The sequence below is a fragment of the Fringilla coelebs genome (genome assembly GCF_963513975.1).
Source record: "Fringilla coelebs genome assembly, chromosome: 25".
Classification (NCBI taxonomy): domain Eukaryota; kingdom Metazoa; phylum Chordata; class Aves; order Passeriformes; family Fringillidae; genus Fringilla; species Fringilla coelebs.
The window spans coordinates 6,840,247-6,855,544 of NC_140051.1; the positions used below are offsets into that span (position 1 = coordinate 6,840,247).

The 15,298-nt window shown below is 49.3% G+C and overlaps 1 protein-coding gene across 1 annotated transcript in view; it reads left to right on the forward strand.

Annotated features, from left to right (window-relative positions):
* The window catches only part of FLI1 (Fli-1 proto-oncogene, ETS transcription factor), a 77,207-nt gene that overhangs the window by 44,553 nt on the left and 17,356 nt on the right, over positions 1 to 15,298 (forward strand). Inside the window, exons 3-5 of the mRNA XM_084221608.1 lie at positions 1,551 to 1,705; positions 5,115 to 5,318; positions 11,666 to 11,731. Coding sequence (XP_084077734.1) covers positions 1,551 to 1,705; positions 5,115 to 5,318; positions 11,666 to 11,731 — 425 coding nt within the window. The remainder of the gene's footprint in view (positions 1 to 1,550; positions 1,706 to 5,114; positions 5,319 to 11,665; positions 11,732 to 15,298) is intronic.

Consider the following 15,298-nt stretch of genomic DNA (forward strand, 5'->3'; position numbering starts at 1 on the left):
TCCCTTCGTCAGACATGAGGAAAAAATTACCGTCTGCCTTGGAATATCTCAGTGGAGCATTTATCTCCCAGCCATGATAACTGAATTTCAGGCACTGCTCCCTCCCCCCCAGCTCAGGTTAAGAGACAAATTTGTTTAGTGTCCTGCTTGGAACTCTTGCCAGCTGAGCTCAGAGGGTGGGATTTGTGCACTGTCACCGTTCTTACCCTGCAGGGAATGGTTCCCTCCTGAAGCTCTTGCTTCTGCCAGAGGAGGAGGACAGCTCTGGGATTAAAGCATGGCCTAAACTGCCCTGGAAATGGCTCTGGGATTAAAGCCTGGGCTTGTTCTGTGCAGAGGTTGTGCACTAATTCTCCCCTTGGGAAGGTGAGGACAATGATGTGCCCTTCCCTGGAAGCCTCTCGAGGTGGGATGTGCTGTGTGTGCCTGGCAGGCTTGGGGCTGGGCTTTGAAGGGATGAAAGGCAGGAGCTGCTCCTGCAGCTGGAGAAAAGCATAGTCCCTGCTCCCTCTCGGGCCTTGGAGACTCACAGTTCTCCCAGAGTCTTCCCAAGGCTCTGCAGTAGGCCAGGCCTTCGCACAGTGCCACCTGAGCTGCTGGATCTCCCCTCTTCGTCACCCCAGCACCTCAAGAGTTAAACTGGGGCCAGAGCCCTTTTCACACCCAGTACTGGGGTCTGAAGTTCCTGACTCATGCCTGGGGCATCCAGGATTCCCAGATTTCCTCACCAGGTAGTGAACTGTGGCACTATTAATCAGAGAATAATAGAATAACAGAATAATCGAGCAATAGAATAATTGAACAGGCTTGTTGGAAGGGACCCACAGGATCACAGAGCCCATCTCCTGTCCCTGCACAGGACACCCCAGCAATCCCACCCTGTCCCTGAGCGTTATCCAAATTCTCCTGCAGCTCTGGGGGCTCCAAGAACAGACAAGCTCTGTCCCATTCAGCCCTGGATAGATCAGACTGTGCTGCCATTGGGTGTTCTCTGGGCACAGCCCTGTCCCTTTGGGTGGGTGCTCTGGGTTCTTTGTTAATGTTGTGAAAGGGCTTTCCTGTGTCCCTGTGAGCTCTGCAGAAACACCTCAGGGCAGGTCAGCAGAGCACCTGTGTGCCACTGCCAGGCTCCAGTGCAACACCAGGGGTGTTTTGGCACCACAAAGGGTGGAACAGCCCGGCAGGGCCCCCAGGAGCAGCCAGCCTGCCTGCAGGACTGCTGGAGTGCACTGAGCAGCCAGGGTGAGGGAGTGGGGTGTAACCCAAAGACTGGTGTCCTGGGCACTGGCTCCTTAGCTGGTTTGGGAGTGTTGGTATTTCAGAGCCAGTACAGACATTGCCTTGTCTGGAGTCATTCCCCTGGAGACTCCAGCTGCATTATCAGAAATCCCCTGTGTGCCCCACAGACCCCTTATGACGCCCAGTAACAGGTCAGGAATGGCCTCTCCATAAGGGAGAGGGACAGCTGAGTGTCCCCCTGTGGGCCAGCCCCTCCTGTGTGCGGGGATGGAGGGGCTCTGATGCTGACCCAGCTTTGCTTTGCCTTGCAGGGAGTCCCCCGTGGACTGCAGCGTGAGCAAGTGTGGCAAGCTGGTGGGAGCAGGGAGCGAGTCCAGCCCCATGAGCTACAGCACCTACATGGATGAGAAGAACGGGCCTCCCCCCAACATGACCACCAACGAGAGGAGGGTCATCGTCCCTGCAGGTACTGCCACGGGCTGGGGCAGCTCTCCCTGCTCTGCCTGGAGGAGATTTTTGTTTGGTTTGTTTATCTGCTCCCAGAGGAATTTTCTCTCTTACAAACCATGCAAAAAATAAGGAAAATGTCAGAGTTTCTGGCTAGTGGGAATTCCCATGTCCCAGTGCATGATCTAAATCAGGATAGGCAGCAGATAACTGGTGCTTTTTCTTTTCTTTCTTTTTTTATTTTCTTTCAAATTTTTTTCCCCCAGTTTAAAGTGTTGTTTTGGTGTGCTGAACCAAATCCATCTCCTGTCATGTGTTAGAGGAGAATCTGCTTCCTGGGACACGTAGGGGATGATCAGAGGAATGAAGTGGGCCCAAGTTATAACTCCCCTGGTGCTCTCAGGATCCAGCTGCACTTTCAAGTCACACTGATTGATTCAAAATGAACAAATGAACTATTTTCTTTCCTTTTTTTTTTTTTTTTTTTTGTTAGAAGTAGAAACCCATAAAAATTCTATTTTGCAGGAACTGCGTTATCCTTCCAAAAATTGTCACACAGAAACATTCCTGTCCAGCTTTGTTTTTGTTTGGTATCCACATCTGCTGCCTGGGGCTGGCAGGATGCTCTGGATGCATTTGGACACTCAAGGGTGAGAGCTGCTGTGGGGGGAAGCCTGAACCTGGAATGAGGAGCAGTTTCCCTGTGAAGTTTGTAGGGGCCAGGAAGTTTCCAGCAAAGGAGCCAAGTGCTGGCCCAGTGACATCCCAGAAGTAGCCCAACTCTTTCAGCAGGGCAGGAGGGCAGGCAGACAGTGCTGGCAGGAGGAAATGCACTTGTGGAATTCAGCTCCTTTCCCTGAGCGTGGCTTGACCACAAGCAGATGACAGTTCCCAAGCATTTGTTTGCCATTTAGGATGAAAAGGAAAGGCTTGAACTGAATGCAGTGAGGAGAAGCCAATAAAGGATTGATGGCAAACCTCTAAACCCCATTCAGGCTGATGTTTGAGGGACTGGCTGAGCTGCTTGGGACAGCAGCACAGTTGTGTCCAGTGTCACCCTGCCTGGAAAGGTGCAGCTGGCACCAGCCAGTCCCTGTGCAATTAAAGATGTTCCAGGGGCAGTATTTATCCTGTATGTTTAGAAAAAAACAAAGGTGAGCTGAAGTTTAGCATTGTTGAAATAAGGGAAATTACTTTCAGTGCCCTCAGTGGAAGAGAAAATTTGGAATCTCGTCTTAGAAGGAAAGTCAAGAAAAGGACTTTTCCCCCCCTTATGACCATTCACAAATCAAACCCTTGAGATCCTTGTGAAAGAGCAGAGATTTACCAGACTTTGGAAGACAATAATGAACATCATCCCAGATCCCTGGCTGCAGGAGAGGACGCCCCAGTCATCCAAGAAAGGCATTTGGATATTTTAATTTAATCCAGAATGGGGATTTATAGCGCATTAGGGCGAAGATAAGCAAGAATAATGTCACATTAGGCTTACAATAGTAGTAATAACGAGCTCTAAGCCATGTTTCAAGAAGGCAGATTTTCAGACACCATTCAATGTCTTTTACAGTGTTTGAAGGGAGGCCACAAATTTACTCTGCCTTCTAGATGTTGGGTTGTTTTCAAAATGCAAGACAAATAAGTCTTTCAATTAAAAAAAAAAAAAAAGGAATCCTCCCTTGAATACTTGCATTGTAAAATTTGCAGCATTTGGCCAGTGCTTAGAAAGCAGAATTTCAATTAACTATTGCCAAAACCTGAAGGAAATCCATCTGTCGTTCTCAGAGCAGACTTGCAAAGGTGTGGGGTTGTAAATTCCTTGTTCTGAATTCAGCTTCCAGCAGCCCAGGTTTTCTGGGGTCTCAGTTACATTTCAGTTCCCTTGGTCCCAGTTCCCTGTTTGGTGCTGTTATTGCAGGGCCCATGTGCCCAGGAATGCCAGGTGTGGGCACCTCCTGGCCCTTTGTGCCCAGGGCTGCCCTCAGCCTGAGCACCCAGTGTCCAGCCCTGGGCTGAGGCGTTGCTTCATACCCCCTAAATCCAGGCAGAGGCATTTTGTGCTCTGCCCAGAGCACCCCAGAGCCCTGGGCATGTTCCTGATCCATGTTCTCAGCTCCCTGGGATCCGAGTGTCTGAGCTCTGTCTCAGAGCTGGGCCAGCTGTTAATGACACATCAGACATCTCCAAAGCTTGAACTCCTCTGCAATCCTGTGCAGCTGCAGCAGAACATGAGCAGCTCCAGCTTGGAAATCGGATCCGTGGGGAGCAGCAGCACAGGAAACATCTGAGAATGCTGATATGCTCTGAAAATGGCTGTCAAGCACTGTGGCACCAGCTCTTGCTGGGCCCTCTGATCTAATGCCCTTTGCAGAATTCAAAGGCTGATTGCTGTTTTTAACCACTCATCTCCACGGGGCTGAGCTCCAGCCGGGCTGGAGCAGCTCCTACGTCAGCAGCAGCAATAACGATCCCACAGCTGGAGCTCTGCTGGCACTCGGGGACGCCCAGACAGCACAAAACGCACCAGCCCTCGCACAGCTGGCTGCCTTACAGGGACAGGGGAGGCAGGATCGTGCTCCTGCCCGGGGTGAACAACTCCCACTCACGCCCAGGGCAAGCTGCTCTGTTCTAGCAACGCATTTGATTATTTTATTTTATTTTATTTTATTTTATTTTATTTTATTTTATTAATATTTTTAATTCTATCTTATTTTATCTTAATTTTTATTATTTTATTTATTTTATTTTTTAACATTTTAAAATTCTGTTTTATTTTACTTTATCTTAATTTGTTTTATTTTATTTTTTATTTTTTAAAATTTAAAAAAATTATTTTATTTTATTTCATTTCATTTCATTTCGTTTCGTTTCATTTCTTTCATTTCTTTCATTTCTTTTATTTCTTTCATTTTTATTTTTAAAATTTAATTTAATTTAGCTCAATTGTTTTTATTTTTTATTTTATTTTATTACTTTATTTTTCTTTTTCATTTTATTTTCTGAGTCCCTTTGCTGACCATGAACACCCCATGCTCAGGGTCTCTTGTGCCAGCTGTGGGGCTCCCTAATGCCCCTGGTGGGACTTGCACAGCCCTGATGTCCCTGCACGACCTTGCAGAGCCACAGTGGGACAGGAACTCCCTCCCAAAGGGCTCAGCTTCCTTCGGGAAGCCTTTTTCCAGACAGAGAAGAGTCCAGTGTCAGCAGGGCTGTTCCCAAGCAGAGGAGGGAGCTTTGGGCAGGTGGGGAAGGCAGAAGTGACCAGGCCAGGTTGCCCATGCTGAGCCCTGCTCCAGCAGGGTGCCTGCTCATCCTGGCAAAGGGGGTCAGCAAATTCAATATCTCTGCCTGTGGAAACAATGGCTGGTGCTGTGACGGGGCTGCGGGGACTCGAGGGGTGTGTGTGCCCATCCTCTGCTCTCCCCTGGCAGATCCCACCCTCTGGACCCAGGAGCACGTGCGCCAGTGGCTGGAGTGGGCAATCAAGGAGTACGGCTTGATGGAGATCGACACCACCATCTTCCAGAACATGGACGGCAAGGAGCTCTGCAAAATGAACAAGGACGACTTCCTGCGCACCACCTCCCCCTACAACACAGAAATCCTGCTGTCTCACCTCAGTTACCTCAGGGAAAGTGAGTATTGCCCTGCCCGTCCCAGCCCCTGCCCCGGGTGAACTCCCAGGGCTCCTCCTGCGGCAAGGCACAGGGAAATGGGCAGAGAAAGGCAAGCAGAGAGAGCAAACGGGAAACAGGGAGTAAAATGGCCTTGGAAAGTTCAGATGAACACAGATGGAGCTACTGGTGCTATCAGGGAGGTGAAGAACTGAGCAGGGCTCTGGAGGAGATTAGATAAGTCTTACAGATAACAACATCTGCGGCTATGTGATAAAAATACACAAATTTGCCATGGAGATTAAACCTGACATTAACTGATTTGTCTCAGGCAAACAATTCCATAGCTCTGCAGTTAGAGGGCTGTGCCCTCCCCATAAACAGGACCCACAACTGGCCAGGGCTGGAGCTTTCCTGTGCTCCTGCAGGCCCAGGTTTGTGGGAGAGAGTTCAAAACTCAAGAGTGATTCCCTATATGTAAATCTGCTGCTTGCAGATGTTGTGCAAATGACCCAAGACTCTGAGAAAAAGGTTATGGAAGCTCTTTACTCCTCCTTTCTGCCCCACACTTGAGTATGGGATGGATCCAATCCCCCTTTTTGCTCTATTGTCCCCAAACCCAGGAGCTGTGAGCAGGCTGGAAAAGTGTTGTCCCAGCACCCAACCAGGAATGATCACCTTAGGGACGGCACATGCACCTGATGTTGGGAGTCTTGGATTTCAGCTTTTCCAAGACTTCCGTGCAATCATGATCACATCCACAGCTTCCAAATGTCTTCTCTTCACCTATAAATGGAGCTAAAAGCATTTCTTTTCCCCACAAAGGTGTGCTGAGGGTAATGGTGCTCTGATGAGGCAGAGAACTGGAGCTGGGCCCCACATGCTCTGCTGTTTATCCCAGTGAAACAGCTTTTATAGAAGTATCATTATTTAAGCACTCAAAAATCAGGAGATGGTGCCATAAATCAAGGTGGAAGGGCAGGGAGAGAAAGGCAAAAGTGTATTTTCTCCACTAGAAAATCCAATTGTGATGAAAAGGCAGCTGAAGATGTCTCCTCTGGCCAGCAAAGCAGAGATACAGAATTTAGGGTGTTTCTTCAAAGTTGATCTTTCCCTGTCCAAAATCAGTGGGAGTTTCACAGATTCCAGTGGCACAGAAGTTAGATCACAGATGGGTGCCTCTGGAAGCCCCACCTTAATTTTTCTTGAGATGTCGAGCCAAGGAAATGATTCACAACAAAAAAAACCCAAACTGTTGGATTTGAACAGTGGTCCCTTGTGACTGGACAATAAAATAATTTCCCACCCAAAGTCATTGGCAAATTTAATTCTGTTCCATCAGAAAAGAGCTGCTAGCCCACAGGAAGCTTTCGTAGGATTGCCTGTGGAATTAGACAGTTTCCTGGGAAACAGGAAGGCAGTTTTGTGCAGGCAGCAGTGCTTGGGCCAAACCTGCTGCCTGGGGCTGGGGAAATTGGGCACTTTGGAACCGGAAACGCTTCTCAATTCCCACACGATAAACACCCAAGTGAGACACTTGAGCTGTGTTATTGATAAGGTTTGAGAATTGTCAGAGAGATGGAGTTGGATGGAGCCAAAGCACACGAGCAGGCTGCATTTGGAAAGCTTGGCAGAGGAGTGGAATTCTCCAGGTGGCATCTCCAGGATCATCCCCAGTGTTTGTGTCCCATTGTTTGGGCTGACCAAAGGCAGCATCAGGGGAGTTGCATGGTTGACCTCATGGCACGAGCCCCAAAACCTGGGTTCAGTGGCCACTTTTACCACCTGCTGTGATCTGCTCAGGAGCAGCTTCCTGCTTGATCCCTTGGACACTGAGGTCAGGTCACACTGGTCTCCATGGCCAGCAAGGCAGCGCCAGGGCACGCTGACATTCAGGACAGCAGTCCCTGGGTCTGCCTTTAAATAACTGAAATGAGGAGGTTTTGCTGTCTGTAAGGTGGCACCAGCCATCCTGCCTTCTCTCTGGGCCCCTCCATTGGGATTGTGAGGAATGATACTCGCTTCCAAAAGTTTAAAAGGTTTATTAAAACCTTATAAAAAAAATACAACAGCAAATTGAATAGAGAAAATACTACGGTGCCAGGAGCAGAGGATTTTTCCCACCACGTACTCATCCACACAATGGAGGTTTTGCCTTTTAACCCTTTATCCCAAAATCTTGTCCATCGACTCCTTCTTCACTGTCCAGTGGTGGAGATCACTTCCTGACATCTTGAGGAGATCAATTTCTTACACTGGAGGTCAGCTGTTGCCATAGTAACAAACCAACCCTCCCAAATGTCCCAAACCCAGGCCACCCCCTGATAACAATGGAAGGGGGTTAAAACATAACTATACATCGATAAAACTTCTCTTAGCACTTACTTAATATTTGCCTTTTAGAGAGACAGCCATGGCATTCCTCATCCATCACAGGATGGTGGGTCTGTGGGGCAGGGGCTGTGCCTCACAGTGCTGGGCACACAGCCCTGGTGCACCTGCAATATTTAAGTGCTGCTGCAATAATTATCATCAGAACATCCTGTCCTGCCAGGGCAGTGCCTGCAGTGATTTCTGTGCTATTAAGCCACTGCAAAACCCGAGGAACTTTGCTGGACTCGGGCAGAGCGCTCACTGCTGTTTCACAGGGAATTCAGTGCCAGTCCATGGCTCTTTAGGATGATGGATCTGTGTGTGCTGATCCCAGACGTGCTCATCAGAGCAGCTCCTGGTTGCTGGAGCTGGGCAGAGCACTCCTGCTTCCCTGCAGCTGCTCCCAGCCCCAGGACAGGCTGCTCTGGGCAGTGCTGGCTGTCTCCCTCATGCAGAAACCCCTTCCAGAGCAGCTGATGGCTTTTCCAGAGCAGCTTCCAGTGGATGTTCAGTGGCCAGCCTGGAGCCCAGTGTCATGGGGATTTGGGCCTTCATTTTCACAAGTTTTCCCCTTTTGGGAGGGTTTTTGTCCCACAGACATTCCCTGCTTAGGGTAGGGAACAGGTGATGGCCACCGGTACAGGAGGATTTGGGGGCAGTGCAGCCCTGCAGGCTGGGTTGCCTCTGCCCAGGCTCTCTAAAGGCGTTTGTGGTCTCGGGATGTTAAGCTGGATATGTGATGATTTATGAATCCTCAGCTTTGGGGTTTGTTTTCCAAGAAACAAAGCTCATCTGAACTTTCTGAGCTGTTTCCTCCTCCGACAGGGAGAGCCCCTGAAAATGAGCTTTTCCAGAAGGTTCTCAACATTTTGCACTCCTAATCAGGGTGAAAACTGCCTTAAAGCTGCCTATGAAATACATTATTTTGGCACATCTGAGTCCAGACTCAAAAAATAAACCAGCAACATCTGCATGACCTCAACAAAAGCTCAGTCTCAGTTTTAGCAGTGGAAGGTTCAAGGTGAGGTGTGGGTAACCCAAACTCATCCTACAGCACCTTTAGTCTCCAGCTTAGGCCTGGCTCAGAATGGTGCAGTTGTTTCCTGTTGCCATGGAAGCTAGCAGGAATTCCAGAGCCTCTGTGATCCTCAGGAGATTTCAGAGTGCAGAGCCCAGTCCTGCAGCACTCTCCATCCTTTGGAGCCTCCCAGAACACCCCAGTGGCACTTCCAGGGAACTCCCTGCCCACCCCCTCAAACAATCATCTTTCTTTGCATGTTCCTTTTAGTTCCCTCTCAAAAATCCTGAAGCCATGCCTGGATTCACCTTCTTTTTGTTCATCCCCACACACTTTGGGGCTCCAGACTGATCTTTCTCCAGCACATTCTGCCTGGTGAATCCTCTCCAAGTAGCTGTTGGGCAGGGGAAGGGAGTTTTGGATGCCTCCCTGCAGTGTTTGGGATGAAGATCAAAAGAAGCTGAGCTGCCACCTCCATCCTTTCCCTCCCTGGTGGTGGGGGCCACGCTGTGCGGTGTGCACAAAGGGGAAGAGCCTGAAGGGGAAAGAATGAGGCTGTGGTGAGAAGTAGAAAACTGTTCAGTGGTTTTGAGCCATGTGTTAATGCCCAGCAAAACCATCCTGCCAAGTGCAGCAGGACCTGGATTCCAGCAGGAGCTGTTCCGGGCCTGGGGAAGGTGAGGGTGAAAAAGATTTTCAAATTAAATAAACCTGAGACTGTGGAACCAAGATGTTCCTGCCCCTCTTAAGGATGAGCTGCCTTGTGAGAGGGAAGGGTTTATGGGAAAAAACTCTCCTGCTTTTCAGTCCTTCTCCATATTTTTGTAATGAAAGCAAGGGAAATAAAGGGAAGGGTGGGGGGTGCCATAAAAGACCGTGTTTAAACATTAATTACGGGAGAACAGCCCTCAGTGCATTAACCATACCACAGCGCTGATCCATCCATGGTGTCACTGACCCAGGGAGGGGAATAGGAACAACAATGAAAATTCATCACCCAAAACTCTGCCCCCGAAGGAGAGAGGGAGGAGCAGCCTGGCTTGTGTCTGTCTGTCTGCTTCCCTCTGTCCTGATCTGGGTCTCTGCCTTTCTCCCTTTCCCTCCTCCACTGAAACCCTTAATAGGAAACACATTTCCCTCTCTGTGGTGTTCCCACCAGAAACCTCAGACTGCCGGGCAAAGGTGAGAACTTTGAGCAATTAAACCGGAGGAGACGCCGGTCCTTTCCAGTGGCCTGTGCTGCATTCTTTACCCTAAAGTAGCTGTAGGTTGATCCTGCTCGCTCAGTGCTATTCATCACCCCACCCCCATCGCCCCAGCCACTCATTTGCAGCCCATTTAGTCATAGAAAACCACGTTTCTGAATTCCCCAGCACTTCCCTGTCTGGCAGGGGGAAGCTGGGCTGGGCGTTGCATTCAGGATTGCTTTAAATAACCTGAAAAGGAGAGAGTGGTGGACAGGAGTTTCCCCACAGATATTCAGGAAAGAAATGCCAAAGCCAGAAACCATCTGATGAAAACATGAGTTACGTGGACAGAGTTGTTTGGATTCCTCCAGCAGCCAATCTCTCCAAATATTCCAGCCAATCCCTTTGGCCAGTGGCAGCTTTCAGAGCCAGGGTGCCCTTGGGATCCCTCTGAACTCTTTACCTCCTCGTTCACCATCCATGCTGGTCTCTGGAAGCATCCTCTGACTTGCAGCATCTGGTCCCATCCCTCCTCCCCTCCCTGCGAGCAGCTTTGTTTCCCAGCACCTCCTGCCTCCGTGTCCTGCTGCCTTGTGCAGTCTCTGGCTTTGTTTGCCTTCGGGAGGACAGAAATGCTGCAGCACAGGGCCAGCAGCATCCAGCACCTGCAATGGCTCTCAAATCTGGCAGGGACCTGCCCAAACCCCAGCCCTCCCAGGAGAGACGCTCTGAGAGCACTGAGGGGCAGCTGGGGTCATTTGGGACCCTGTGGCACTGCAGGGCTCAGCCCAAGTCCTGCAGTGGTGAGAGAGGTTCCTGCCCTGCTGAGGGGCCGGGGATGCTCAGGAGCAGGATTCCCTTCCAGGAGGGGATCTGCAGAGCTGTGAAAGCACACAGGGCAGGATGGTGCTGCTCCAGCCACAGCCTCAGGACAAACAGACCCTGAGCCTTGCCAGGGCTGTCACTGACCCAGCAGCAGCTGCTCCAAGAGCTGCAGGAAGGTGAGCCCGGGGTGATGTGAGCACACCTAAGCAGACAGCCATGAAATGGGTATTTCATGCTGGCTTCCCTGGACTTCCAGGATCTCCTCCTCCATTTCCAGGAGAGTTTCCAGGAGAACCAGAGGGAAATGCTTAGAAAGGAACATTTCCCCCACAGACTGTGCAGAACAGAGACCCTTCCAACAGGTTCTTTTTGTGCTGCACTTGTGTGTCACCTGGGGCTGGATGGAAAGGCCTCTCTGAAGCAAGGGAGCTGCTCCCAAATTCCCCAGAGGAGGGAGATGCTGGAATCCCAGTGAGAGCTGTGCAGCTGCTGGCCCCAAACCAAGCATGTGACACTCTAAAAATGGCCAAAAAGGTCCTGACAGTGCAATTTGAGTCTTTTCTCCTGCCTGTTCCTCAAACAGGAAATTTCTCTATCACAGCCAGAGAGAGAAAAGCTTCTTCCTTATCCTGTCACATAAACTGTGCCACAGGCATTTCTGGAGGCTGTGCTGGGAGAGATCCTGTACCTGTACAACCTCACCCCTTAAGATCAGTTTTCAATGGGGGACATCAAGGCACTCAGTGAACAAGACAAATATCTTTATTTTTTGCAAGTGAGGAAACAGCAGCACATGTGCCCTGCAGCTACCAAGCTTTTAGATGAGTTTCACAGAAAATGTGTGCTTAATTAACAGCAAAATTAGCTTTTTTTCCATGCCATTAACAGCATTTCCTACCTGCCCTGATGGCTCCCCGTGGCAGAGTGTGCCCAGACTGCTCTAACTCCCTTTCTTTGCCTTGCAGGTAGCTCACTGCTGGTCTACAACACTCCATCCCACACAGACTCCTCACGTCTTGCCACCAAAGAAGGTCAGTGTCTTGCATATAAATGGCCTTGTTTGATTGATTAAAACTAGACCTTGTTAATAATATCCTTGGCAGAAAATGTTCTGCTCCACTCTGCATTCACAGCCCAGGTAAAAAGGAATAATTCTCACTGTGCAGCCCCACCCAGGCTGGAAATGCCACCTCTGCTTGTCCAGCCAGCACCGTGGCATCAAACATGTCACTGTCACATTGGTGTTTTGCTGAGCTGGTGAACTCCTGGCACATTTTCTGTTCCTGATGGGAACAATTTGGATTCTCACACAGGCAGCAAGGCCTGAGACTCTGTTTCTCTCTGAGTTCACAGTTGAAAGGATCAAATCTTCTCACAATGAATTTCACTACTGTAAAGGCCACTCAGGTATTCCAAACCCATCCATGGATCTGTAGCTCATTTCATCCAGCAAGCAAGGCAAAATGGATCTTTTTGACACTTTCATTTTGGACAAGTTTTATTTTCTTTTTTGTTTCAAATAACCCTATTTTTTGAAATCTAGTAGAAATTCTGACCATGTAGCTATACCTTAGAAACCTTGGAGTTTAAAAGTTTTAGCCTCTTGAGGCTCCTTCAGGCCTTGGAGTTGTTTGTGGGTCCTTCAGTCAGGTGTTTCAGGTTTTCCTCTGCAGCTCCAGCCCTGCTCCTTGTTTTCATTTTATTGACTGGGCTCTCAGTCAGGATAAAGATGCGAGTGTTGGTGTGATGGGTGTGATCGCAGAATTCCAGAATGGTTGGAAGGGACCTTAAGGATCACCTGGTTCCAGTCCATGGCCATGGGCAGGGACAGGATGAAGCACATTCTTTACCTACATAGATAAGTTGAATTGATGTGGTGAATATTTGAGTGAATTTATCACCCCCAACTAGGGCAATAAAGAGCAAAAATGCATTCTGTGCTCTCTAACTCCTCTGTAGGTACTGGAGCCTGTAATGGGGTTTTCCTTTCCCGTTGTGCTGCTGCAGGAGCATTGAGTTTGTTCCCTGGGCTCTGTTCAGCTCCTCCTTGGAGAAGTTTCTGGGGAGGGGTGAAACCCCTGCCCACCCTCCTGGAGCCAGCCTGTCCCTGTGCCAGCTCCCTGACTGTCACCAATGGCTCTCTGCTCTTCAGGAGAACATGGCTGCATGGACAAGCCACAAGTTTGGATTAAAGAGCACTGGGGAAAGGCAGAAGGTCTTTTATTGAAGCAGCTGGAGAGACAAAACCTCCCATTGCACTGAGGGGCTGCAGCAAGCAGAGCCCACATTTAACAGCAGGGAGGGTCTGGCTGCCTCCTTTCTGTGCTGCTCTCAGAGCCCTCCTTCCTTTCTCCTTGCATTTCATCCCAACATCTGCCTTGGAGCTGGACACGAGGTCAGGGCTGCTCCTCCGGCAGCTCCTTTTGTCCAGCAGTAAATGCCACTGCAGCTCCCTGGCTCTGTTCTCTCCTCTGAGGCAGCCTCAGTTGGTAAAACAGGGGCAATAGAGGGACAGAGCCACTCAGGCTGTGCTCTGACTGCTGCTTTGACATTGACAGTAACTACTTAAAGTTCATCCAAGCTGGCCTTGCACTGTGTAGTATGGATATAGTGGGAATAAAGGGAATAAAGTAGGACATGTGCTCCTTCATAATTTCCTCTTACACCCAAACCTCTGCTCAATCTGTCTCAGGCCAGGCAGTTGCTAAAAATAAATCCAAGAAAAGTCTGATTTTTTTTTTTTCCTTCAAGAGAAAATCTCTGTGTAGAACTGCACTCCTCTGAAATTTTAAACACTTTGTGACTTGGGCCTTGAGTCACTCAGCATGAAAGAAATTTGAGGGGAAAGTGTCCCTCCCCCTGCATTTTTAGTGGCCTCGAGGGTGCCTCTGCAGTGCAGCTGACAGAGCTCTGGGTTCACTGCTGTCAGCGTGGAGCCCTCAGCTTCACATGGAACTTTCATCATGTGTCAATAAAGGACCAAGCACGCCCTGGAGAGAGGCAAATAAAAGTTAAGAACTATGTAGAAATGTTGAAATCCCATCTATTCCTCCCCCATTTCTCCCTATAGGGCATAAATTCCATCATTCCTTCCTCACTGGGTGTTGGTGTAGCACAAACTGCCCCACTCCAAGCCACTGCAGCTGGCTGAGGTTCCTGAGATAAGGAGAAGGGACAGGAGAGCAGGACAGGCTGGCAGATAAGGGACTGGGGGAGCAGAGTGAAGTGGCTCATCCAATAGCACAGCAGAAACTCATGATGCTCATAAAACTGGACTTGGAATTCCTCAGTCTGTTTTTTTTTAGGAAACAGGATTTTCCTTGTTTCCTTTTTAATGGGCTCACTTCAAGATGATATTCTCACTCCAAAAGATGATATTCTTTTGGAAAAGGAATTTCAGGTTAAAAATTATGATTTTTTGAATTTTTTTTTAACTTTTCAAAAGATTAAACGGTTTTCTTCATGCCAATGCATCTGGAATCTACCAATCCTGTAAATATTTCTCCTCTCTACATCTGTGAATAAAAACAGACGAGTTTTTCTAACCACCTTCCCTTGAGGATTCAAAAGCAGGTGATGAAATTGTACCAACCATGCCAAAGATGGTAAAAAAAATACCATTTTCCTCACTCCTCCTGTAGTTTTTCTACAGAACTAGTGCAAATAAGCTGCTTGTGCAGCTTGCAGGGAGAAACAGGAGCCCTTTGCATACATTTACACTGTGCTTTACACAACATGTTCCATCCACGGCTGGAAAAAAGAACCCACACGTCAAAAAAAAAAGTGCAGCTGCAGCACAGACAGCTGCAGATGTTCCAGATGCAGCCCAGGCTCTGCTCCCTCCCCCAGGACAATGTCCCCAGGAGCTCAGGGAGCCTGGCCCTGTCCCAGTGCTGTCCCTGGGCTGGCTTTCTTGCCCTGGCTGCAGCTGCAGACCTGACTCCCTTTTTCCCTTCTGTTTTCTGCCCCCTCACTCCCTGCAGTGCCAGCTCTGCAAACAGGAGCTGCAGCTCTGCTTTGGGGCAGCCCAAGTGCAGAACTCTGCAGCAGGAATTTTGGGAATCTTCACAGCAGATCCTGAAGTCCCACAGTGGGGCCCAGCTGAGTGTCCTCACAGCAGACAGGTAGAACCTTGTCCTGCTCCAAGGCTCCTGCTGCCTCAGCTTCTCCCCTTCCCAGCCTCATAAACACTCCAAAGGATGGGAGTGAGCGTCACTGGGACAAATTGTCTTCAGCTGCCTCAGAGGAGTAAATGGCTCTAATGAAAATCACCGGCGGTTTTTGGCTGGAGAGCAATTTTCCGGGAAATGAAATGAGGCTGCTCTCGTGGCTGAATGGAAAGAGCTGTGCCCCCTCCCGCTGCAGAGATGGTCTGGGTCATTTTCTGAGACTGTTTGGAGAAATGAGTGATCTGCTGTGGGTATGGAGACAGAGACAGGAATCTGAGCCCACAGATCTGCCCCAGTCCAGGGAGACCTTAAACTGCTCTCCTGCAGGACGGTGTCATTTGAGCAGCTTTCCATAGGGAAATGGAAAGAATATTCACATACAACAACATTGGGAGGCCAAAGGGCCACGTCCCCAAAGGGCTCTGAGCT